General features: G+C 35.9%; 2 protein-coding genes across 3 annotated transcripts; both read left to right on the top strand.

Annotated features, from left to right (window-relative positions):
• Positions 1-4392: 4392 nt before the first annotated feature.
• On the top strand, positions 4393-9207 carry LOC137734759 (Golgi SNAP receptor complex member 1-2). The gene is made up of 6 exons (XM_068474041.2): positions 4393-4717; positions 5652-5848; positions 6976-7065; positions 7215-7286; positions 8752-8881; positions 8968-9207. Exons 1-6 carry the CDS (start codon positions 4585-4587, stop codon positions 9063-9065), a joined length of 720 nt encoding a protein of 239 aa, XP_068330142.1. The 5' UTR covers positions 4393-4584; the 3' UTR covers positions 9066-9207.
• Positions 9208-20904: 11697 nt separating this feature from the next.
• Positions 20905-23815, top strand: LOC137734669 (axial regulator YABBY 3). 2 transcript variants are annotated; one of them, XM_068473930.2, is made up of 7 exons: positions 20905-21226; positions 21308-21472; positions 21751-21892; positions 22631-22679; positions 22828-22903; positions 23264-23338; positions 23505-23815. In XM_068473930.2, the coding sequence occupies exons 1-7, from the start codon at positions 21104-21106 to the stop codon at positions 23574-23576; spliced, it is 702 nt and encodes a 233-aa protein (XP_068330031.2). In that variant the 5' UTR covers positions 20905-21103; the 3' UTR covers positions 23577-23815. The 2 variants fall into 2 exon arrangements, with proteins under 2 accessions (XP_068330031.2, XP_068330030.2); XM_068473929.2 differs by having other exon boundaries at positions 20926-21226; positions 21754-21892.
• The last annotated feature ends 603 nt before the right edge of the window (positions 23816-24418 follow it).

Here is a 24418-nt window from a genome sequence, read left to right as displayed (position 1 = left end):
TTAAAGCTCAAATTGACACTTGGATTATTATGTGTGAGCAATATTTCTTATTTTTGAAGCAGTTGTAGTTCAAGTCTAAGATCATTATCAACTCTGGAGTAGGAATTGTTGTCTTTGGTCTTTGGCAAGTAGTATTTTTCTTCTTTTCTTCTCAATTAATATTATAATGAGTGGGGGAATGTTGGTGCATTTTTAATATTAAATAAACTAATTTAAATTGTCATTATTTGTTGTTAGTGCGAAATTAAGATGGTGTTATATTTTGTTGTTAGTTGGAAATTAAGATGGAGTCTTTTAACTTTTCATCTTATGTAACTCTTGTAGCTTTTTTCTAGTTAATTTGTGTTTATTACCCAATTTACTAAGTGTCATATCCCGGGCTCGACTCCACCGTAGCACGATATTTCATTTGGGCCCCAACCACACCTTCACGGTTTTATTTCTAGGAACTCACACGAGAACTTCTTAGTGGGTCACCCATCCTGAGATTGCTCTCGCGTGAACTCGCTTAACTTCGGAGTTCCTACGGAACCTGAAGCCAGTGAGCTACCAAAAGGCCTTGGACTAGGTAAAGATGAGAATATACATATAAGGCTTATAGGATCCACTCCCCTGGGCGATGTAGGATGTTACAATCCATCCCCCTTAGGGGCCCGACGTCCTTATCGCCACACTTCTGGCCAGGGATTGACTCTGATACCAAATTGTCACATCCCAGCCTGGGCCCCCATCACATCTTGGGCTCGACTCCACCGTAACACGATATTGTCCGCTTTGGGCCCCGACCGCACCCTCACGGTTTTGTTTCTGGGAACTCACACGAGAACTTCCCAATGGGTCACCCATCCTGGGATTGCTCTCGTGCGAACTCGCTTAACTTCTGAGTTCCTACGGAACCCGAAGCCAGTGAGCTCCCAAAAGGCCTCGTACTAAGTAGAGATGGGAATATACATATAAGGCTTACATGATCCACTCCCTTGGACGATGTGAGATGTTACACTAAGGATAGTAATAAACCTATAATTAGTAGCATTTTCTTTGTCATCCTAGTATTCATTATCCTGCTACCCAATCTCTTCTATAACCATTATTCTCATCATTTTCTCCATTTTTCCATTTTACGGGTGTTCATGTGGTGGAACTTTGGACTTTTTTTTTTTTTGGTGTAGGTAGGCAAATAGGTTTGAGTCACACAATGAATAAATTAGGTTGTTGTAGTCTGGAGGGGACAAATCAAGGGATATACTACTACACCAGTTCGGGTTGTCAAATCAGAGTGGGCTTGAATCTCCTTAAAGAGAGCTAGATACTCAGCTTAATTGTCTATGTGCTTTTTAGAAAATTATCATGATTTTCTTGTAATTTTTCAAAAAATGAGGAGTAATTGTGAGACCCATTCCACATCCAACTTTTCCATAATTTTGCTTTGCTGTGTTCTATCCAATCGCGTAGTGTTGAGATTGATAAATGACCTTTAGCTTCACATTGATTAATTGTTCATCTCTCTAGAAGACGTATTAGTTCCAGCTCTTTTATTCTATCAAATTAGACTTTGTAAACTCTCCATATAAACTTGATTATATCTTAATTGGGATTCTGATTACTTGCTATTTGTTAATGACCCACTCTTGGCTTTGATAAGGTTCCTATTCAATTTAATTCTCCTACATCTCGACCATATGCCATTTCAAAATTCGTTTTCTAGTTTTTTTTGGTCTTATTCAAAGAAAACATCTTATGAAATTGGTTAGATTGATTAAGTTTTGTAGCCAATACCTTTAATTTACATGGTAATTTTGCATGTGTCGCTCATGCATAATTTTCTAGTAGAATCTAAAGTTGGGCACACTAACTAATGCATGAATCGCTACAAGCCCAAATGACTCGTGTATAAAATTATAGTGTTTAATTGACATTTTAAAATTGAGACGTTACAATGGACACTAAGAAAAATTTCAATAAGACTGAACATGTTATTCAACCATAATGACACTACCTCCTGATCGGGCAAAGATTTTCAAATAATGATCCAAACACCACCCACTCACAATTTTCCATCGTTTACACTCACCTTTTCAAGAAGTCGCTCATCCTTTAAAAGTCTGGCTTTGCTACTGCTTAAGTTAATAGTAATCGAACCCCACTTTTACTTACTCATTTTCTTCTGCCAAAATTGACCTAAATTTTTTTTTTTTTCTTCTACCAAAAACCTAACATTCTTATATTCTCAACTTTTACTACTTTTTACAGTAACTTATTAGGTAATGTGACTTGTGTTGTTACAATATTACCTAATCAAACGTTTGACACCGTACATTTAGATATTACTAGAAATAATTGTCTGCGCATTGCTCGGGGTTAGAAATTGCAAGATTAATTATATAGGCCGTCCATTTTGTACTCAATCGCAACGCCACTGTCTGCACGAAGGCAAGTCCATGGAGAACTAATCTCCTTAACGTTCTGCCATAGGCTGCTTGTCAAAGATGATTCTTGATATAATACTTATGTTATATCATCTTTTCTTAGAGTTACGCAAGTGATTTGATTCTCCTTCCCGGAGTTATGTAAGCAATCCTTCCCGGATTCAATCACACCCCCTTATCAAACAACCCTATTTCCTTTATCAATAAAAAAAATTTGAAGTTTGTTTATTCTACAATCAATGTTTGTTTGTTTCTTTTTTTCAGTGATGCAAGGAGTACCTCAATCACTTGAGCAAAGCAGAACTTTGAAACTTTGCATGATTTCAAGTCTAAAAATCCAAAGTAACATTGTTAAAGGAGTCTCCTTTAGCCCATTTCGTATTATTTAGTTAGTAGCTTGGGAGACTCGAACCGTAGTAAGCGCAGTTACGATTGACGGGCTACAGGCACGGGCATATGACGCCCTAACCTGGAAATCTAATGCACTCGGCCTCCAGAAAGTTTATACAATTAATAAAGTAGTGGAATATAACATTCAAACCTAGGCTATACGCCATTCAAGGGAATAATAGAAAGGGCGATCCGGAAATCAGTTGAGGGCGGCTCTCAACATACTAAGTTAAGTACGTTCTGCGACACCAAGTGCTCAGCAGGTCCGAAGGGGTGTCCAGACTAGGCAATTCCCAAGAGGAATTTTATTCCAACAGAGCTCTGATACGCGGAAATGTTTTGGCTAAGTCAACCAATGTATTCCGGCCGGAAATGCTCAGGTATGACGCATAGGGTCTGACAAAAGGATTCCAAAGGCGTTTTCGACCCACATGCAGGCAACCAAGTCCCCAAAGAACTTTCTTTTATGATTCAGTGGGGACGAACAAGCAATTTGAACTAAGGAGGAAATCTTCCCTAAATATCAGGTTGAGTATGTCAAGAACCTTAACGACAAATCGGGAGCAAGAAGAATAAACGAGAACAAGATACAGACTGGAGGCCATTACAGACACAAGACGACACTTTCTCATCCTCAATCCGATCAATGCACTAAGGCAAGTGCAGAGTAAGAGATTATCCATGAGTTTAAAACCTAGTACCGGAGTAAAGTGGTACTTCGGCCATCATGATGGAAATGTTTATGGGCACTAAGTTTGGGGGGTAATGTTTTTCGGAATCAACATTACCTAGCAGGAATTTGAGCTTTGTCTCAGTACCATAAGCTTACATGTATTCCCCTTTATTACTCATTACTTTGAAGTTAGTTTACTTCGAAAAGATTGTTGGATTAAACTATAATCGACAACGTAGAAGCAAGGGATGAAAAATTTAAAGCATTTGATCGCTTGGGTAAAAACTACTCAACCAAAAGAATAAATGCCATTCAAAGATTGTGCGTTCATAAAAGAAGTGCGATAGAATGAGAAGAGCCCAAGTCTCATGACCAGAGCAAAGGTGTTCAAGATATGGAAGGACACGCCCCCAGCCTAGTGAACAATAAAATAAATGCAAAACGTCATCATCATTCCTTTGCAGTAGCCTTCCCTTCGGCAGGAGTAGCAGTTGGCGGATCACCATTGGAGCTGGACTCTTCTTTTTGTTCCGCCTCCAAGTCGGAAATTTTGTTGAATAAGTCTTCAGGAGCGGGGAAATCAGCTTCCCAGGTGATTTTGCCATGCGTAGGCCGAGATATACCCAAAGTTATACCCCTCCACTATTCCTCTTCGGACGCTTTTTTGTGACGAGCACGCAAGGCCGCCATTTTGGACCCATGCTCGTCCTCGAGGTCTTGACAGACCCACACGTCACACCCTTGAATTGGGCTAAGTTTTGTTTCTACAAACCCAAAGATCTCCTTAAATCTACTTCTCCAGCCCAACTTCCAGCCCATCAGCCAGGTCCCCCAAACAACTCCTTTACCATTCCACGTGTTGTCAATCCATAGGATATGAGCACCCTACGACATAGACGACCCAGATTCAACCGATTTCTACATCCCGGCCCTCATCTCTCTCGGCACCAAGCAGACACTGTGAATAACTTGAAAATGTTTTTCAACTGTAAATAACTGAATCAGTAGAGAGCCACGGTTGGATCACGACGCAGTCACGGAACACGAATTGGCCAAAAGGGTTGCCGAATCCGGATCCGCAATTCGGAGATCCAGATGACGGATTCGAATCTGGAGTTGCAGGAATCGGGTTGGGAGGAGCTGAGGAGAGAGGCCAGGAAGATTGAGGGAGATCTTGATGTGAAGCTCTCTTCTTACGCTAAGCTTGGTGCTAGGTTCACACAAGGAGGTTCATTTCTTCCAACTTTGATCCTAATGCGATTAGTTTTTTTTTATGAAAGTTGTTAACTGCTGAATTATGTGGGTTGGGTTTTGTTAATTACGTGATTTGTGCATTGCGTTTTAGTTATGGATGGATTTGGAATGACGGGTTGTGGTAGTTTAGTGAAAGGAAGCTTTCGTTATTGTTCTAGTTGGGAAAAATGGCGGTGGCCGCCCAGTTGCTAAACTTTGGAGGAAAGGGAAGGATAATGTATGATTTTATTTTCTCTTGGGCTGATTATAAAAACCTAGCATGATGGGTTTGTTCGATTCAGCAGCGCCTTTTGGCGAAATTGGATTTTCCCTCATGCGAGGACATCAGATTTGCCCGTACTGAAGCTGAAGATCTATGTGGTTGAGATTATAAATGTAATGGTGGTTCTTGATTCAACAGGAGATTAGGCTAGTGATGGAAATTTTTTTTTAAAAAAAAAAAAAAAAAAAAAAAGATTGGATTTTATGGGAGAAGTTGGTGAGGCTTTAGGGAGAAAGAGTGGAGAGATGGGAGAGATGCAGAGCACAAACTGACGGAGAAAACAAGAGAGTAAGGGTAGAGAGGGGAGAGAGAGTAAGTCAGAACCAAATGTGAATTAATAATATAAAATATTGAAAAAAATGAATTAAAACAAATAACAAAAAAGTATTTGGATCCTAAAAATAATTTATCCGTGACTTAGTCTGACAGTGCGCCAAACGCTTCACTATTATTATCCTGCTAAGTCCAAGCCAAGACAGTCCAGCTTAATCCCTGAAGCTAGTCTAGTCCAAGATAGTCCAGTGCAACAAACGTACCCTTAGCTTCTGCTAAACATTGTGACCCTACTTTTGAATATTTATTATTGACATCATACATATTATCAGTGAACTGACCGCCTTTATAACAATATAAATATTGAAATCAGGTTATGTAGATTCTGGGTCACCACCTGTTAGTTCAAGCAGGTCATGGAAGTCCATGGAAATGGAGATCGAGTCTTTGCTTGAGAAACTTTTGGATATCAATGATTCAATGAGTCGATGTGCTGCATCTGCTACACCAGCTACTTCTGTAACTCAGAAGCTAGCAAGGCATAGAGACATACTTCATGAGTTTACCCAGGTTCACCTTTCTTGTACCTTCTACTTTTGGTTTTCAAATTTCTAGCATCTCGTTTTGCCTTTTTTTCCTCTGATGCAACTTATAGCTAGTTTCAAATAGTTCTCTCCTTATTTGATGCATGTTAATACATGGAGATTAGTAATCTTTGCATTGCTGTGGCTCGGATATGCAAAGCTTGTTTTATAATTGTTACACATATATAATATAACTACATGAAAAGACTAGTGTGAAATATTACCATATTCTAGAATGATCTTGCATATCATCTATGGTCACAAACCTTACTCGAGTTTCATATTTGATTATAAAAAATAATAGTAATATAACGTGTGTACCGCTGTGCAGTAATATGCTTTATTGTTTTGGAATTTCAATCCTGAATCTGACTGGACCTGGATTTTGTAACTCTCGTAATCATTTTGAATGGAGCAAGGTGCCTCTTGAAGCATCCTTTCTCAGTTTATGTTTTGGCAGAGCCACAGGTATCTTAGGTTCATCCTTAATATTATCCAAGGTGTGAATTCTAGTCCTAAGATTCTCCAGGTCCTCATTACAGACATCTAAAGTAAATCTTGCTTTTTGACTCTATCAGTGCTTTGTGAGTTGAGGTAGCCCCATTTGCAACTTTCTGTGAATACATATCCTCCCTTTTTTGGGGTGAGGGACGGAAGTAATGTTAGAGCTACAAGCCATATAATGACTGCCATATTCATGGAGTTCTGGCTCGAAGATAATGTTTTTGAAATCTTGTTCTTGAAGATTGGGCTCTGGTTGAATCTTAAGCTAAATTAGGTTTTGTATATTGTCAGTTTTAAATTTTGATGCAGATTTAATAATCTGGCATTTTAAAGACATTTGAATTGGATATTCTCATCATTTAATTGGATCCCTTTGGCTGGAACATGTGTGAATCATCTCGTGGTCACTTAGAATGCATACAATCTCCCTCCTCCTTCTCCAACCATTTGTATTTATATCAGGGTAGCAATTATCTTATTTATTTTGTTTTAGCTTTTTTGTTGTTTTACATTGATCTCTTTACTGCTGTAATTAGCATTTTAGTATCTGAGTAAACAAAATGATCACTGAAATCTTTTCCATTGTGAAAATGGTGCTTGTCTCTTTAGGAGTTTAGAAGAATCAAGGGGAACATAAATTCATTGAGGGAACATGCAGAGCTTCTGACTTCAGTCAGGGATGATATCAGTGAGTACAAGGTAATTATAATTAAAACTCTGGTTATTAAATAATTACATAATTAAAATAGTTGCATGTTGTTTTTCCTTTTGCTTTTATTTCTTTTTTGTCTTGAATTCTGTATGCACCTCTTTCTTAAATCAGGTTTGTTTTACATCTCGTCATGCAGGCATCGGGGAGTATGTCACCAAGAATGCAAATACTACGGGAGAGAGCTGCCATCCACGGAAGCGTATCTCATGTACGTTTAAGTGTTATTTGCTGATAATCACATGTTAGGTTATGAACCAACATAATTGCCTTTTTGTATTTTCCCATGGAACACTGCCCTCCTTTTTTCTTTAATTTGGGTCTAATTGAGGCTTATCTGGTCTATATGAGCTTCACAAGAGTACCTCTCTTCCATTCCATAAACCCTTTGCAAACATTGGTAAAGATTGCATGCAATGCTAGGTCTTAGTGAATACAGATTTTACACTTCAAACAGGTTGAAGTTCAAAGTAACAAATGTAAATATAGAAGTGAATGAGGGGCAACGCAAATAACAAACTATTCACCGGTTAGGATATTACAGATCGAAAGTGGTCCAACAAATTTTCCTTGGATCAAAGATCTGGCTGTAAAATGCTTCTGATCCTTTCCATATGCCCATTTTCTTATCTTTAGATAATGCCCAAGGCAATGGTATTGGAGTTACAAGTAGGATGTGCTAAGCCAGGTGATTCTGACATTGGTGGTAGATTTTCTTGCACTTCGGCAGGTGTCTTTCTATTGTGAGATTGATGCTGTTTTATGAGCAGTACGTGCTTATTTGATTAAGAATATTTACGGGAGTAGGAATAGGATAACACTGAAGGATGTGAAATGCCTTTATGTGCAACTTATTTTCAGAAACCTTATTTTTATAGCTGGCCCACCATCCTGCAATTACTACAGTGAATTCGTAGTTTGAGTTCTGAGACTTGCAACTCTAGGATTTGTTTTATGTTGATATCTTCCCCTCTTATACAACCTGTTAGAAATGGATGCGTTTTCCACGTAGAAATAAAGCAAAACAGAAGTTTCCCTAACCTTTTTCCAGCACTGAATATGTTTGGTTTCCACTTTCCAACAATTGTATACCGAAGTCTTAGAGAACCACCAATGTTGCAGTGAAATTCACAGAGAGGAAAACACATGTGCTCCTTGCCTTTTAATAGAGTAGTTCCTTAGCAATCTGCATGATATGTTACATATTAGAACATATCGTTTAGGCCCGAAAAAATAAGGAAAAAAGGTCTCATGGTTCAGTAACCATTTTTTTATATTAAAATTCTAATGATATGAAAAAATAACTTTCCTATCCAACCTATTGTGTTAGGACAGTGATTTGCTAGCTAGTTATCAACTGCGGTTGGTTCCTTAAAAAGGTAGAATATCATACATGGTGGATGAATGTACCAAGTTCCGAAAATAATGCACAAAGCCCCCCGAGGCTTGGCATTGATACTTCCCTTGCATCGAAGCAACACACAACAGACAATTATAAAGCACTTTGTATCTGTCATATTGGTTCATTGCACTTGGATTTAACTATTTCCCTGTGGGGTAAATATTGGGCTCAGATTCCGCCTTCAACTGAAAGTCCGTCGTGGGAAGTTCTGTTTACTTTTATATAACAAAATAAAATCTTCTTTGATAGAACATATATGTTCCTGTTTGTGCAGATAGATGAGGTGATTAGTCAAGCTCAAACAACAAGGGCAGTCTTGGGCTCTCAAAGGGCTCTGTTTGGAGATGTTCAAGGGAAAGTGAAAAATCTAAGTGACAAGTTCCCTATAATCCGCGGCCTACTTGGTACTTTACGAAACAATCCATGCTATTCGTTTTCATCTTCTGATGTGGCTTTTTTTTCATTTTCTGTTCACTCTTTTTCTTTACAGGTTCGATTCGAAGGCGGCGATCAAGAGACACGCTTATTCTGTCTGCAGTCATTGCAGCTTGTACCTTGTTTCTTATTATCTACTGGCTTTCAAAATAAATATACGAATGAGATTTGTGATACAGAAAGTTATAAACGATGGTACCTCTCTAGGGAATTTTGCTTCTGTAATTTCTTGGGACAAATTGTTTATATATTTCAAAAGTTAGTGGTGCCTATTTTGTGGTGCCATTCCAATGAATTATAGTTTGGCTTCTATACACAGTAACTGTTTAAAAATGGGAGTTCGAGATAAACTTGCATGTCACGGTTTCATATCCTGCTTTCTATGTCTCTCTCTTCTCCCATATCCCCTTGTGTGATACGTGACATGTCATGTGAGGACTAGAAAAGATGGTTATGAACTCGTAACAAGTTGCTGTAGTCTGCAATTAGATATCAAAATCTAAACTAAATCCTGCAACTGCACTGGCATTATTTGTTTTTTCCTTACCGAAAGACACATTTTCTATGTCTTAACATGGAACTTGGTGGTGCAACACGTGAGGTGACAAGGCCTTTGGGTCCTTGAATGAATGGTCCATCTGGGTCTTAATCCAGAAGCAATCCAAAGTGCTTAGGGAAAAAGCCAAATCAAAACTAAACCCTGTCAAATCTGCTTTCTGATGGAGCTATTACAGCATGCAAAATCACAATAATTTATTCCAAATGTTGGAGTGGTTTTGGGACATGTTTTGATGAGAGTCAATCATAGGGAATAGATCCTATTCGGATCTTCTTCGTGAGAATCTTAAAGATTACTTTATCGTGTTCGTTCATCTGTCATCTAAGTCATAAATTATTTTGAAAATTTTTTTTATTTAAAATTAAACAAAAACAGTACTTGACGAAAACTGACTGCACGATGTACGATCAACAAGCACGATGAAGTGATTCCCGAGAACCTCACAAAGAGGATCCGAAAAGAATCCTCATCCCAATCAGAGAGGATTTTATTGATTAAAACATTAATTAATTAATTAATTAACAAAAAGGATGCGAAGGGACAACAAAGTTGGATGAATTGAAAGCAAAATAAATCCTCCAAACCCCACATGCAGAAACCTGCTTGGATGCTGGGCAGGTAAATTAGGTCAAGTTTTGAAAGGCAGTCACCAAGATTAGGAACAATGGTAGACCATGTGTTTTGAAACTACAAGAATGTTGGAGTCTGGTGGCAAAGGTATAAACGACCGACCAAACAAATCGAGCTTAGGGCAAATTGAAGGAACGTGGGTCATTTGGGAAACAAGCTCGACAGAGCAAACACTGTCAACATATTTTCTGTACATTGAAGGGACGTGGGTCAATTCTCAAATAGTTATTCTAGTCTTATAATGTCACATGTTAGGTCATCTACAATGCAAAACTTATACGAGGTATGGATAGATATGTTGTGTGAACTTGTAAGTTCACTATTTTTCATTCAGCACTTTTATTTTTGTCAATTAATCCACTGAATTTTTATAAATAGTTAATTTTCTTCTCAACACCATATTTTAATATTTTAAAACTTTGATCCTCCCCCCCCCCGGGGCGGATTTAAAACTTTAATCAGCTGAATTTTTATAAATAGTTAATTTTCTTCTCAATGCCATTTTTTAATATTTTAAAACTTTGATATGCTATTCTCCCCCCCCCCAGTGGCGGATCCAGGATTTTAAACTCGGAGGGTTCCAATTATAAAGGTCAAAAAAATTATAGACAAAAATAACATTGAAAATTTAAATATAATACATTTCATTCAAAAATCATATGCAAAACAATATTACAAATTATAAAATCATAATTCAAGTGTCCATTATGAGGTTTCATAAGTTACTAGGGAGTACCTAAGTTATTGATTATCTAATATGAAGCACTAAATTTAAAGGGGTGTGCTATTCACACACCCCTTTTTGCTTCTCACACACCCTTTGTTTATTTCTGTCATTTGATCTTCTTTAATTCAGTCAATCCGACGGCCGCAAATTAAGAGGGTGTGTGGATAGCACAGCCCAATTTAAAACACTGGTCAAATAAAACTCTCCCCAAACTCCCACTATCTTTCTAACCAAACACACCATTTTTCTCTTTTACTAGTTTCCAAACATTCACCTTCTCTCTCACTAAGAACAAAGCTGCCATACCTCCACCAACCGCCTCCCTCCCCATTCTCCCGAAGCCATGGTAGCTCCACCACCAAATTTCACCAACCCATGACAGATCATATCCATCTTACTAACCTTATGAAGGAAATTTCACCCATAAGAAAAATTACTAAGATGGTTGAAATAATTTGGGAAAGTTTGGGCTTATGTACTGCCCCTGCCAGACGACAGAGAAAGGTTGGAGGAGAAGTGGGTGGCACCGACGGATGAGACCATGGCAGAAGCAAGGAGGAGAGAGGCAGGAAGGGTCCCTATTTCTTTCTTCTTCGTGCGTGGTCATCTTCTCCGAGAAGAAGACAGCCACTGCAACCTACACAGACCTCATGCTCGAGTACGAGGGGTCCCCGAAAAATTTATAGCAACGATTTAGGATTGCCAACTGGTCCTGGGACCTCCCTGGTCCCTATGTGGATCCGTCCTTGCCCCCCCCCCCCCCCCCCCGCGCCGCCCCCCAATTTATTGTGTGAACTTGTAAGTTCACTATTTTTCATTCAGCACTTTTATTTTTGTCAATTAATCCGCTGAATTTTTATAAATAGTTAACCCTCCACCCCTCCCCAAAACAAAAAAATAATAATAATTGTCATGTGGACAACCCACGAGCCATTTTAGACATTACAGAACCAAATGACTTTTCTCCCCTCTTTAAAACTCACTCTGGCGAACAAATTCTACCATCCTTCCAAGTGGTTCAGGCATAATCTATCAAATTTTGTAGCAACGAGTCATTTAAGTGTGAAAATAACTTCACTCTTTTAAGTGGCTCACGTGTTATCGACGTGATGAGTTTGAATAGAATTTGAATGCAATGTTGAGTAATCTACCGATGGGGAGATAATTGGCTATTAAAAGTGGTAAAATTGGTAGTGTATTAAATTGTTTGTTTTCTTCTCCAATGCATACCCAAATCTTAAAACACAAATATGGATTTTTAACATTTGAGTATGTGGACTGAAGAAAAAAAAAAAATATTCTAACAATGTGCATTAGGCTATCTTCGATGGAATGGAAACTTTAGAGCCAAAAGTTATATTTGACACTAAAATTTTACTCAATATCCCTCTCTAATGCATCGAAAAAGTTGGACTCATATATGATGTTGGAACCTATATTTCACACCACCGTCGATGGTTGAGTTATGTGAGATTGGTCACCTATAAACAAGAGCAAACAACGATGATTAGCCTAAGGTACTGGCGTGGTATCAGGCAAGGACACTTCGACAGTTAAGTAAGTATAAATCTTGGAACTCAAGTAGTGGGAAAGAGAGTAAAGTATGCAATACTAGTGATATTTCCTAGGATGGTGTATTTATACTAGTCGAAAGAAAATCCTTTTAGGATATAAAATCCACATTAAATCGAAAGAATCCCAAAAATCCATGAGGTAAGTAGTAGTTGAGAAACTAACACTTTATCTAATCCTATTGGTGTTGAGCAATTTTATTATTAGCTCCAAGGCAGAATCGCGGCAAACCACCAATTCAGTACTCACCAAAAAGGAAGACTAGATTTGCTATTACTTAGTATGTAGATACCCACCAACTCTCACCCAATACCAGGCAATGGTGAATCAAATGGTGGGTCTACAAGTTCTAACTTGAGTTGAAGATGCTTTGAAAGATCCAAATTGGACAATGGATATGCAAATGGAGATGAAAGCTTTGCAGAAAAATAAGACATGGAATTTTGTGTCTTTGCCAAAAGGGAATCGATCAGTGGGTTGAAAATGATTGTTCACCATCAAACACAAAGTTGACAAGACCATAGATCGATACAAGGCTAGGTGAGTTGCTAAAGGGTATTATATAAACATTTGGTGTGGATCATCAAGAGTCATTTGTATCAGTCACAAAAATGAATATCAAACAAGTATTATTGTCCTTGGTAGCTAACCTTGATTGGCATTAAAACAATTCGAGATGAAAAATGCTTTTATGCATGGTTACTTGGAGGAGGAGGTGTACATGGATCTTCCTCTTAAATATGGAATACAAGGTACTCCTGGAAAAGTACCTCAACTCCGTTAAGCCTTGTATAGATTAAAACAATCACCTCATGCTTGGTTGGGATGATTTACTGAAGCTATGAAGAGGTATGGTTATCGTTAAGGGAACTCTGATCACACCTTGTTTATCAAACAAAAAGGTGGTAAAATTACCTTATTCATCATTTGTTTAGATGAGATGGTTATTATAGGAGATGATGCGGAAGAAATTGAAAAGTTACAAGGATATCTGGCCTCTGAGTTTGAGATGAAAAACTTGGAAGGACTGAAATAGTTACTGGAGATTGAGGTTGCTTGATCAAAAGAAGGTATTTTTCTCAATGAAAATATGTACTTGATTTATTGTCTAAAACTGGTATGTTAGCTTGTAAACTAGCTGAGACACCGATTATGCATAATCATCACTTGAGTATTTACCCCAATCAGTTTCCGAATGATAGGGGAGATATCAGAGGTTGGTAGGAAGCTAATTTATTTGTCGCATACTCATCTGGACATAGCCTATGCTGTCAGTGTTATCAGTCAATTCATGCATTCTCCGAGCGATGATCACATGGCTGCATTTATGAGAATTTGGAGATACTGGAATCCGCTCCTAAAAAAATTATTAATTTTTGGGAAGCATGGACATATGGAAATAAAAGGATATACAGATGCTGACTTGGCTAAGATTGTGACTGATAGACAATCAACTTCAGGCTACTTCATGTTTGTTGCTGGTAATCTTGTAACTTTGTAGAGCAAGAAACATAAGGTACTTACTCAGTCTTCACCTGAGGTTGAGATAGAGGGATGGCTCATAGTATTTGTGAGCTATTGTGGATTCGAACTCTGCTTATGGAGATTTGATTTAAACCCCAAGGATATATGCAGCTTTACTGTGATAATCACGCAGCTTGGGAAATAGCGAATAATCCAGCACAACATGATTGCTCTAAACATGTGGAGGTGGATCATCATTTTATCGAAGAAAAGTTGGATGTGGTGAGGTCAGATGAGCAACCAGTGGATGTGTTAACCCATTTGTGTTAGCAAGGGGTTTTCATGACTCATAGGACAAGTTGAGCCTAGTAGATATTTATGCACCAACTTGAGGAGAAGTGTTGGCGTGAGTCAATTATTGTATTTATTGTAATATTAGTAATATTGTGATTCCCTTGTATTTAGGAATTTCCTTATATATATCTCACTTACTTGAGAAAAGAATACAATCTGAATTATTCCCAAATACACTAACACTTTTATTTGAATCTTCAACTGCTTATAGAGTTTTAATCTTAACGGAACTTTTACTTGGAAATCCAGATATAATAATGTAAACAAAGTTGGTATATAGAGCATTCACATATTAAACACTGACTTTGTTATAATAATAAACCATGTTAAAACCTAAACCTTGACCAATTTGATAGTTCTGTATGAATATTAATCTAACACATGCATCCTGGTAATAACCCAAAACTAATCAGCTATAGTTAGGGCTGATTGATGTCTCAAATAAAAATCTGGAACTCGGGGAAAAAACACACATAAGAGTACAATTCGTTTCTTGTGACTGAGAGAGAATATTAATTAATTAAATAATTCTGTTCATATATATTTTTTTGTGTTTGTTTTGTTTTGCTATGCATGTGGTAAAAAGTAGTGGGGTTAACTCTGTAACCTGGAAATGAACCCAACAAGAGGGTAGACCTCGATACCATTTTAAGAGAAAGGAAGGAGGGGGGAGATAGTACACGTAGCAGAGAGCTGTGCATAAGCCAACAAGAAAAGGAACTTACTTTCATGTCTTTTGCAACAAGCCTAGAGGCCACAGTAGAATTGTAGTATTGAAAACAGTGAATCTATGGCTTCATTATTAACTTATGATCAGTACGGACTTTTTTCTACAGTGAACCTATGCACACCCTATACCTACTGCTACTACTGCTCCTTCTGCATCTGCCCCTCTCTGCTAATTGAGTCGTATAAATATCATCTTTATTGGATTTCTACACCACTCACCCCAGAGAGAGAGAGAGAGAGAGAGAGAGAGAGAGAGTTTAATTCTTCAGGATTGTGAATTTATTAAGGAGTTAGCTATAGCCGCTTGAGAGTACACGTACTTTGTGCAGCTGGGGCTTGTTTTTTGACAGAGAAAAATTTGAAGATGATTTTCTTAAAATAATGAATGGAATGTTTTAAATAGACCTCAAGATTGTGACAATTTGAAAATGTTTTAAATAGACCTCAGGATTGTGTCAATTGGAAATAATGGAAAGTGATAATATATATCTTCACTTTGATTGAAATCATTTCATGTTGGAATTTATGTCCTCTAAACTAATGAAAATAAGAGAGAGATAGAGAGGAGAAGGAAAAGCGCACAAACTATTTGTTGTGCTACAAGCTCTTTTTATGTTCGTTATTAATTTTCATAACTGATATTTTATCTGACTCAACATTTAATTTCAATAATCTAAGTGGAGTTAGGCCTAAAGTACCTCAATGCAATCAGTAGTAGACCATTTCCCTTTTATCAATATGTTGGGAAGAGTCGAATTTAGTGTTTAAACCATAAAACTCTTTGTTTTCATTTCTTTCTTATTTTGTTTGTTGGTTTGAAACTTCTAGTCCACCATTCTGTACTTCTTTATTATTTTCTACTTACCATTAATCTTAAGTAGGTTTGTAATCTTTCTCAACTCTTTCTATATGTTAGAATATAGAGTATAGTATGATGTATAATTTCCCTCCAACTATGAGTAGGTTATTCTTGGGGTTTGTCAAAGAAAGTCTATATGATGTTTTGGTGTATATTAAAGCTTTATATATATATATATATATATATATATATATATATATATATATTGAAACTGTTATTAGCACTCTAAAAATCTCATTCTACACTCCTTACAAGTGTATATTTCCTTCTAATTATAGAAAGTTTGGAATGTCAAATGAGACTTTTTGAGTGCTAATAACAATTCCCTTTTTTTTTGTCGAATATAAAGCTTTATATTTTGTGTAATTGAAATTTGAGAATGTTTTCATAATAAAACGAAAACCATACAAGCCTATGGGTTTCCTTTCAATCAATCACTACTCAAATTAAAAGTCGGCAAATGTCAAAATAAACTATATTATTGGTGGGTATACTCATAATTCATGGGCAAAAATAATTTCCAAAAAGAAAAAGATGCCTTCTACTTTCAACTTCTATAGGTCCCTAAGCTAATGTCACCTAGATTAAAATGCTTTGGCTAAATTTGGGGGAATCACTAGCTTCCATTGTAAATCAATGCTGCATATTGTACTGACAAGAAAGAGTAAAAAAAATGTATTTAGTAAAAAAAAAGAAGAGAGTAAATAATGCTTGAATATTTTTTAATACCTAGCCAATCTTGATTCTTTAGATCAACAAACTACTTTGATGCTATTTCTGATGGCCAAAAGTCATTTTTCTTGGCTGCGCGTGGTTACCAAACACGGTCTTAATTAACCCTAGTACTATGTGCGGCATAACCTTGAGGACATGGAGACAGAGATATATGAGAGATTGGAGGCAAGAGTCTTCAAGGTAAGTTGTAACTATGTGGCCAAGGATCTTACCTTTGAGTGTAAATTTCGATATGGGAGAACTGAGAACATTAAAACCCCAATTGGATGCATGGATGTCGATGTTGATAAATTTCCAACGTGTAAGAGAAATGACAGCCAACCTTTTCAGCAAAGTTAAAAGTTTTTATTTTTATTGTTTTAGTATGTTTATTTATACTCTGCAAACACTATGTAGGGGCAACAATGCAGGAAGGGACCTAACGAAATTGTCAAACAATGCCCAAAAAGAATAAGTACATACTTTAATTAATTAGTTTGATACTCTGGAGTATCTGGTATTTCAAATATTTTAACAGTTAGATCTTCGTTTAAAAATATAAAAAACAAAATATATCTATTAACTGATAAGTGAAAGGTTTTAGGTTCGATTCTCATTAAAGATAAATTTGAACTATATTATTGCTAGCTCATTGTAAGGATAAGCTCATCCTCTCTTTTAAATAATATTAATTGTTCAAAAAAAATATAGGATAGTATTCAAGTATAGGTACTCCGAATATTTTAACTTTTGAGCACCCAAAATGCACTATTAATGAAAATAAGATGTTTGAAAAAATAAAACAGGAGTTCTGTGTTTCTGTGACATTGTCACTGACAACTACGTAACCCTGTGTACATATATATGAGAGAGAAACAGATGGAGTGAGTGGTCAAATCGGAAATGCAAAAGCTTCAATGCCTTTTGTGTGATTGTGTTATTATTGCTATAATAATTTGATGGTGTATTATTAGCGTCCAAGGGTTCCGAGATAATGTCACAACAAGGTCGATACATATGGATATGGAAATCAGGATTTGGATATGCGTTTGTTTAGTTCATGAGTTGGTTATCATGGAGTATGATTCTCTTCTTTTTTTTAATTTCTTTTTTTTTTTCTCTATCATCTTCTATTTAAACGGATATGATTGAACCACGTCATTATTTTATATTGATTTTTTTATATAGAGATATGAACAAAAAGGAAAGTATGAAAGAAGGGAATTGTAATAGAAGGGGAGAGAATCATATTCCAGTTATCATTCATAAACCCTTTTTAAATTTTTTTATTTGCAGTTTTACTTGAGGGATTAAGCTAGCTTGTAATTAATAGTAAGAGTAAAAGAGGAAGAACTTATAGAGTATGTTTGGGCGACAAATTTCTAATTTTGAAGAGATCATGAGGTCAAGAAATGGATCATAAAATGTTAGAAAGAATGGATTAGAATGCATAACAAAATTATACGAATCTCTACCTGGAATGATTCATTTATAAATTTCTCATACATCTCATGTAGCATTGTGTGATGTATTTCTTGACTTCACTCCCGTAAAACTTGAAAATATATAAGGATCTGAGTTACTTGACTTCACAACTTGCAATAGAGCTTATGATTTCATGAACCTTAACACAAGTTAATTATGTTGAAAGTGTGGCTTTCATATCGGGAAAATTAAGAACCTCGATGTGATCATACAAAATTGAGCTACTCCTCAAGTTATTGACTAATTTTACGGTGAAACTTTTCTTTTCTTTAAAAAAGTCTCACAGACATGAGACATTATTAATTTCAAGGGAGAAAAAGCTGCAAGAAGGCAACCAAAACTAAACTCAAAACCATTAAGAAACTTTTTGTCAAATATCTATGTACTTCAACTTTTATTTTTGAACCACTACACTGCATATCCACATCAAATAGAACACCAAAAACTCTATAATAGGATAGCCTTATAGAAAACGCTATGACAACCGACTCTTTACCTTCTTTTTTTTCTTTTCGTACATCGATATATTTTCACCAGGGCAGAAGTTCAACTAAGCCACGCAATGCGCAACTTAATTTGGTATTGAACTCGCCATTCACGATATTTGAACCTAAGACTTCTCACTTCCAAATGAAGAAGAATATCACCAGACCATATTAATGATTAGCGACAATCGACTCTTTACTAGCTCTGGCCTTTTCATAGCATTTCTAAAAGGAGTCATAAAAAAAAAAAAATTATATATATATATTATAGCGTCCATGAATGCTATTATAGATGAAAAGGACAACATTTTTGAAGTGCCATTATTTTGCTTCTATAGGGTTTATAAATTGATGTTAATTAACATATCGTAGAAATATGACCGTAATTGGCTTTGTTCTATGCTAATACATAGTTGGTACAACAATTATAACTGTATAATGGTAGTTAATTAAATTGTAAACCCCTTACAAAAGTGGCATGCACTTGATCCTCAAATGATGGAAACGAAATATCAAGTGTGTTACACCAAAACAAAGTATCAAGTACTGCATTAATATCTCTTGGCTCTTCTACAAAACAACTATGAAAAGGCACCAATATATATGGTCCATAATCCATGTAAATTCGAACTTTTTTAAGTATCGTTATAAATTTCACGTATGATGTTATAAATATATTCAAACTAATTTGTTGACTTTTAGGGTTAATGTGTTCATGTTATAAGTCCTCATCCTTATATGTTTTTCAATCAAGTCCCTTAATCTCATCCACAATTGGGTTTAAGAACTGTTAAGTGGTGCATGACTACGAATTTGGTACACGGACGCTATCATACTACACATGTTTTCCAAGTCTGAAATTGATATAATTATATATAGACCAAGGAATACGGTTTCTAATATAGAACACTACCCGGTGGACCAAATAAAACAAAGTCAATGACAAACGGTGCAGACGATAGGTGGCTGGTAACTAAGGAGCTAACACTTTAACACAACATGTACAGTTAACGGAAAAATATAAGATTTGATTTGGTAGATAGAACGGAAATTAATATGGAATTGTAGAGAATCGAGGAATAGGAGAGAAACAAAAGGCTGTAAATTGATCACAACCTCTCTATCTTTAATATTTAAATGTGAAAACAACTGATGAATGAGCCATCACTCCCATGCACACGTCCCTTTCTCTCTTCCTCTCCCCCACCTCTGCCGCTTCTGCACCATCTCTCTCTCACACATACACATACACATACACATTCTTTGGGAATGATAACCATACAATTTTCTCATCTATCTTTACAAATATGACCATGAAAATAAAAACAAATTGTTACAGCGGCCAACTTGCTTATGATACATCACCAACTTGTACGAACCGAAAACAAGTACATGATCAGCTAGCTAGTATCTATATTTGTAGATAAAATTTTGTAAATTAAATGACATCAAAGTTGATGATAGGATTAGTACTTAAACGTTGATGACCCATGAACGTGCTCATTTCCTATCCATAACACATTATTTGGTTTACAAATTTTATCTACGAATTTAGTCTCTCTAGCATAATTCTAACAATAAGGTAATATTAGGGAGACTAAATGTATAGACTAAATTTTGTAAACTAAATGATATGTAAGTTGAGATTGGATTATTATTTAAGTGTGATTAACATGCTTCTTTTTTATTAGTGACACATCATTTAATTTGCAAATTTAGTCTATAAATTTAGTGTCTCTAGTATTACCCACAATAATAATATAAGGGAATTGTTATTAGCACTCCAAATTTCTTATTCTGCACTCCAAATTTCTCATTCTACACTCCAAACTTTCTATATTTAGATAGAAAAAGACACTTATGAAAAATGTAGAATGAGATTTTTGGAGTGCCAATAACACTGCCCTAATATAAACTCTAACAACAATTTCCTTATGTTTAAAGGTATCTGTTTGACGCTTTGCATATAAAGACTCATTTGTTCTTGACAATTAATGACAGTTTCACACATATATCAAAATATCTCATGTGAATCACAAATGAAAATTTTGTGCCAACATGTCATAATTAAATTGATTTGCAAGTAGAAATAACTTCTTACACAAAGGGGAGAGCAATAAGAAAGAATTATAAAATAAAACAATATTTTCTGCTACTTAGTACTATGATTTAGTGGTATTCTTCTTAATTTATAAGTGAGAGGTTTGAGAGATTCGATTCTCTTCAAAAGCGAATTTAATCAAAAGCAAATTTAAACTACATTATTATCAGCCCATTGTGAGACTTAACTCACTCTCTCGTCCCTTATTATAGATAATATTATTTGTTCAAAAAAAAAAAAAAAAAAAACTATGTTACATCACACCCGGTCCCCAACCCAACTATATAATTAGTGCCATCTCTCTCTCTTTTCTTTTCTCTTTCTTCTCGTTCCTTAATAGTAACTCATCATCAACAATTCTCAAGCAGCGAGATCAGATCCAAAACTTGTCTACTACCCATCATAAATATCCCACTGATAGATCGATCAGTCAAAATCCCATCAATCAAATCACCAAATCAACATTATCACCATCATCAGATCATCATCATCAAATTAGAAAGAAAGAAAGAATGTCTTCAGCTGCAGCATCATCCACTGTCTTTAACTCACAGGACCAACAACACCACCACCTCCTCTCCCCCACCGATCAGCTCTGTTATGTCCATTGCAACTTCTGTGACACCGTCCTTGCTGTACTTACTCATCTTATTCTTACCTTACTTTAACAATAAATTTCCTGGGTTTTAATTGTATATTATTGTTTTTGTATGTAGGTGAGTGTTCCTTGCAGCAGTTTGTTCAAGACTGTGACTGTTCGATGTGGCCACTGCAGCAACCTTATCTCCGTCAACATGCGTGCCCTTCTTCTTCCTCCGGCTAATAATAATAACCAACTTCACCTTCCTCATCCTTTCTTCTCCACTCCTCACAATCTCCTTGTAGGTTTTCTTTTTTGGCTCATTATATGTATATAAATATGATTCGTTCTAATTGGCATAATAGTGTATAATCATGCTCGCATTTTGTAAGAATTTGTTAGGCCTTTTCAATTCAATTAAACTCTCAAATATTTTCATTTTTTATCTCCCAAATCAGCACACTCACAGAAAGACTACATAATGACAAACTATGAGTGTGAATATATATCATTTCCCTTTATTTATATTATATATATTTTTGTTCTGATGGGATCATGTGTGTCTATATATATATATAGCAGGAGGAAATCCGAAACACCCCATCCAACACAATGATGAATCACCAGCCTTGTTACACAAATGAATCGATCATGCCAATCCGAGGAGAAGGCTTTGATCATCTTCAGGAGATACCTAAGCCTCCTGCAGTTGTCAACAGACGTGAGTGATATTTTTCTTCTTCTGTACCATAAGCACACCAAACTCATGTAATGGCTTTCAGGGTGTACCAAACCTTTTCATGTTTGTCTTAATTTATTTCTCTTTTAGCGTAGTGAATTTTTTATTTTTTTTTTCTTTTCTTTCTGAATCCCTATCACTTTAAATTAGGCTTTTCTGGTAAACAGCAGACTCTTTTCCAATCAAAGAAAAAGTTCCAAATGTGAAACCAAGCTAACTTTGAATGTTTGGGCTTACATTTTAACAGTTCCCAATGTCTCTAGCTTTAGTTTTGTGTGTATCAGATTGAGACAGAGGCAAGAATCTTTAGCACACATTTATTTCATGTGCAGCTTTCTCCTTTCATGTTGTTTGAGATTTAGTTCTCAGTCTAGTGGCCGGTACTAAAGTTCACTTTAGATCCACAACTATACAGTTCTTCTTTTCTAGTATTCTTCAAACAGTTTTGAGTATTTAAAATCTGATCAGGATCTATGTAGAAAACCCTAGATGAATTACACACACACACCTATATTTGTGCGATCATTTTGCTTTTAGCTTGTTCTTATTTCTAATGTAAAGAATGGATGTGGTGATATGAGAGGAATAAAAATTTAATACGCATTATCACATATTTATCTATTAGAGGAAAAACAAAGAAATAAAAAGGCCAACGAATTGATTATAATGTTTATCTGTCTACTTTTGTCTCTCTGCGAAATGTCTACGTTGGATGTCCAGCTCCGGAGAAGAGACAGAGAGTGCCATCTGCCTACAACCGCTTTATCAAGTGAGTGAGATTATACATAAACTAAAACACAGTTATACTTAATCGCTTTCTATATATAAAAATGTTTATGATGTAATTACTCAATATATACACATAGATATAGACATAGTCTTTGGAAGTATAACCATGAAATTGTTTATATTTGCAGAGAGGAGATACAACGTATTAAAGCTGGAAATCCTGATATAAGCCACAGAGAGGCCTTTAGTGCTGCTGCAAAGAATGTAAGCGTTGAATAAGGCTTCCGTTTCAACTTTAACCAGCTAGGGTTTCACTTTTAATAGCTACTATGTATGCAGATAACTAGCCAGCTAAGCTATATAGGTTTTTTTCTTTTCGTTTTTTAAGAAAGTTAAGGTTTCATCATAAAATTAATTAACAATACGAGGAGTAATTCAACCTTTTATAAGCTCTTATATAATTTGATCACTCACTGTTGTAGAACTCTTTAAGCTTTACATCCTCACATTTTAACAAATGCAGCGTGGTTGTTTTGTTCTTTTGACTTTTAGAGGTTTTGAATGTTTTTATTTTCATTTTTGTTACTCGTTAATTTTGTTGGTACATTTGTTTTGTTCTCTCAGTGGGCCCACTTCCCTCACATCCACTTCGGCCTTATGCCTGATCAGCCCGTGAAGAAAACTAACATGCGCCAGCAGGTATACCTCAACCCTAGTCGATCTGAGTTTCTTAGATGGAAACCCTAGTGACTGAAATAGTGCTATTACGCCTCTTTCATTCACTTTCAACGAAAATTAATGCACATGAAAAAACAAGTTTCGAAGGGTGTTTCAATCTATGAATTTATGTCTTGGGTTTTTGCAGGAAGGAGATGACATGCTCGTGAAAGATGGATTTTTCAGTACTCCTGCCAATATGGGTGTCTCCCCGTACTAAAAGGATTAGGGTTTATCCTATTTCGTCCCTCTCAACTTTAACTAGTACTAGGGAATCTTATTTATATCCTAAGCTTTCTTGTTGTTAGTCTCTAAAAACTTGGGTTGCATGCATGGTTATATTACTAGCTAGTCGTCGATTGAAGGATATGGAATCTATATGGTAATGGTAAAACAACCCATATGAATATTGACGGTTTTTAATGAAAATATATATCGCAAGAAGCAATTCTGTTCAAAGACCCATGTTGATCTGTTAACGAGTACTTATCAAGAAAATTTTAGGTTCACTCTAAAAGCAACTGAAAATAAGAGGTGTGATTCAGCTCATTAATTATCAGTGCTTGCAAGGTTCTTTAATTTTTTAATGTGAAATTTATACTCTCAACATGTCTTCTCACATGAGATTAGACATATATTGGATGATCTGAAAGCTCTGTAATCCAGTAGGATACATGTAGATAACCTACTCTGAGACTCTAAAGAATGTGAGCATCCAACCTTAAACCAATTGTCAATAGAAATATGTTCTTTTTAAAACTCTTGCTCCACCGACAATTCTGGGTGTGTATACCCCAAACCCTTCATCAAGTTGGATACCCAATCCGAAATTCTTTACAATGTTCTCTCTTTTGTTTTCATTTGAAGCCTAGTGCTATGAGGCTTCAGATTAAAAAACAAATGCTGCTACGAGACTAACTTCAATGGTTGGGATTAAAATTTAATTTTTTAGTCCAAAAAATTTATGTCCTAACTTATAAACGGCTTTTCTCCTACAATGGTTTTGGCTTAAAATTTAGCTCAAAATTTGTAAAGAATGATTTTAGCCTGATTTTTTTTTTG

Source organism: Pyrus communis, chromosome 7 (assembly GCF_041283825.1).
Source record: "Pyrus communis isolate YQ-2024b chromosome 7, ASM4128382v1, whole genome shotgun sequence".
NCBI lineage: Eukaryota > Viridiplantae > Streptophyta > Magnoliopsida > Rosales > Rosaceae > Pyrus > Pyrus communis.
Note: the sequence above shows the minus strand (reverse complement) of the source record. Positions and strands in the feature narration are given on the sequence as shown.

Coding starts and splice junctions, on each gene's coding strand:
- LOC137734759 (XM_068474041.2), top strand. CDS start 4,585: ATGACGGATTCGAATCTGGAGTTGCAGGAATCGGGTTGGGAGGAGCTG. Junction 7,287..8,751: donor TCCACGGAAGCGTATCTCAT/GTACGTTTAAGT, acceptor CTGTTTGTGCAG/ATAGATGAGGTGATTAGTCA. Junction 8,882..8,967: donor TATAATCCGCGGCCTACTTG/GTACTTTACGAA, acceptor TTTTCTTTACAG/GTTCGATTCGAAGGCGGCGA.
- LOC137734669 (XM_068473930.2), top strand. CDS start 21,104: ATGTCTTCAGCTGCAGCATCATCCACTGTCTTTAACTCACAGGACCAA. Junction 21,227..21,307: donor TCTGTGACACCGTCCTTGCT/GTACTTACTCAT, acceptor TTTTGTATGTAG/GTGAGTGTTCCTTGCAGCAG. Junction 22,904..23,263: donor TTAGTGCTGCTGCAAAGAAT/GTAAGCGTTGAA, acceptor TTGTTCTCTCAG/TGGGCCCACTTCCCTCACAT.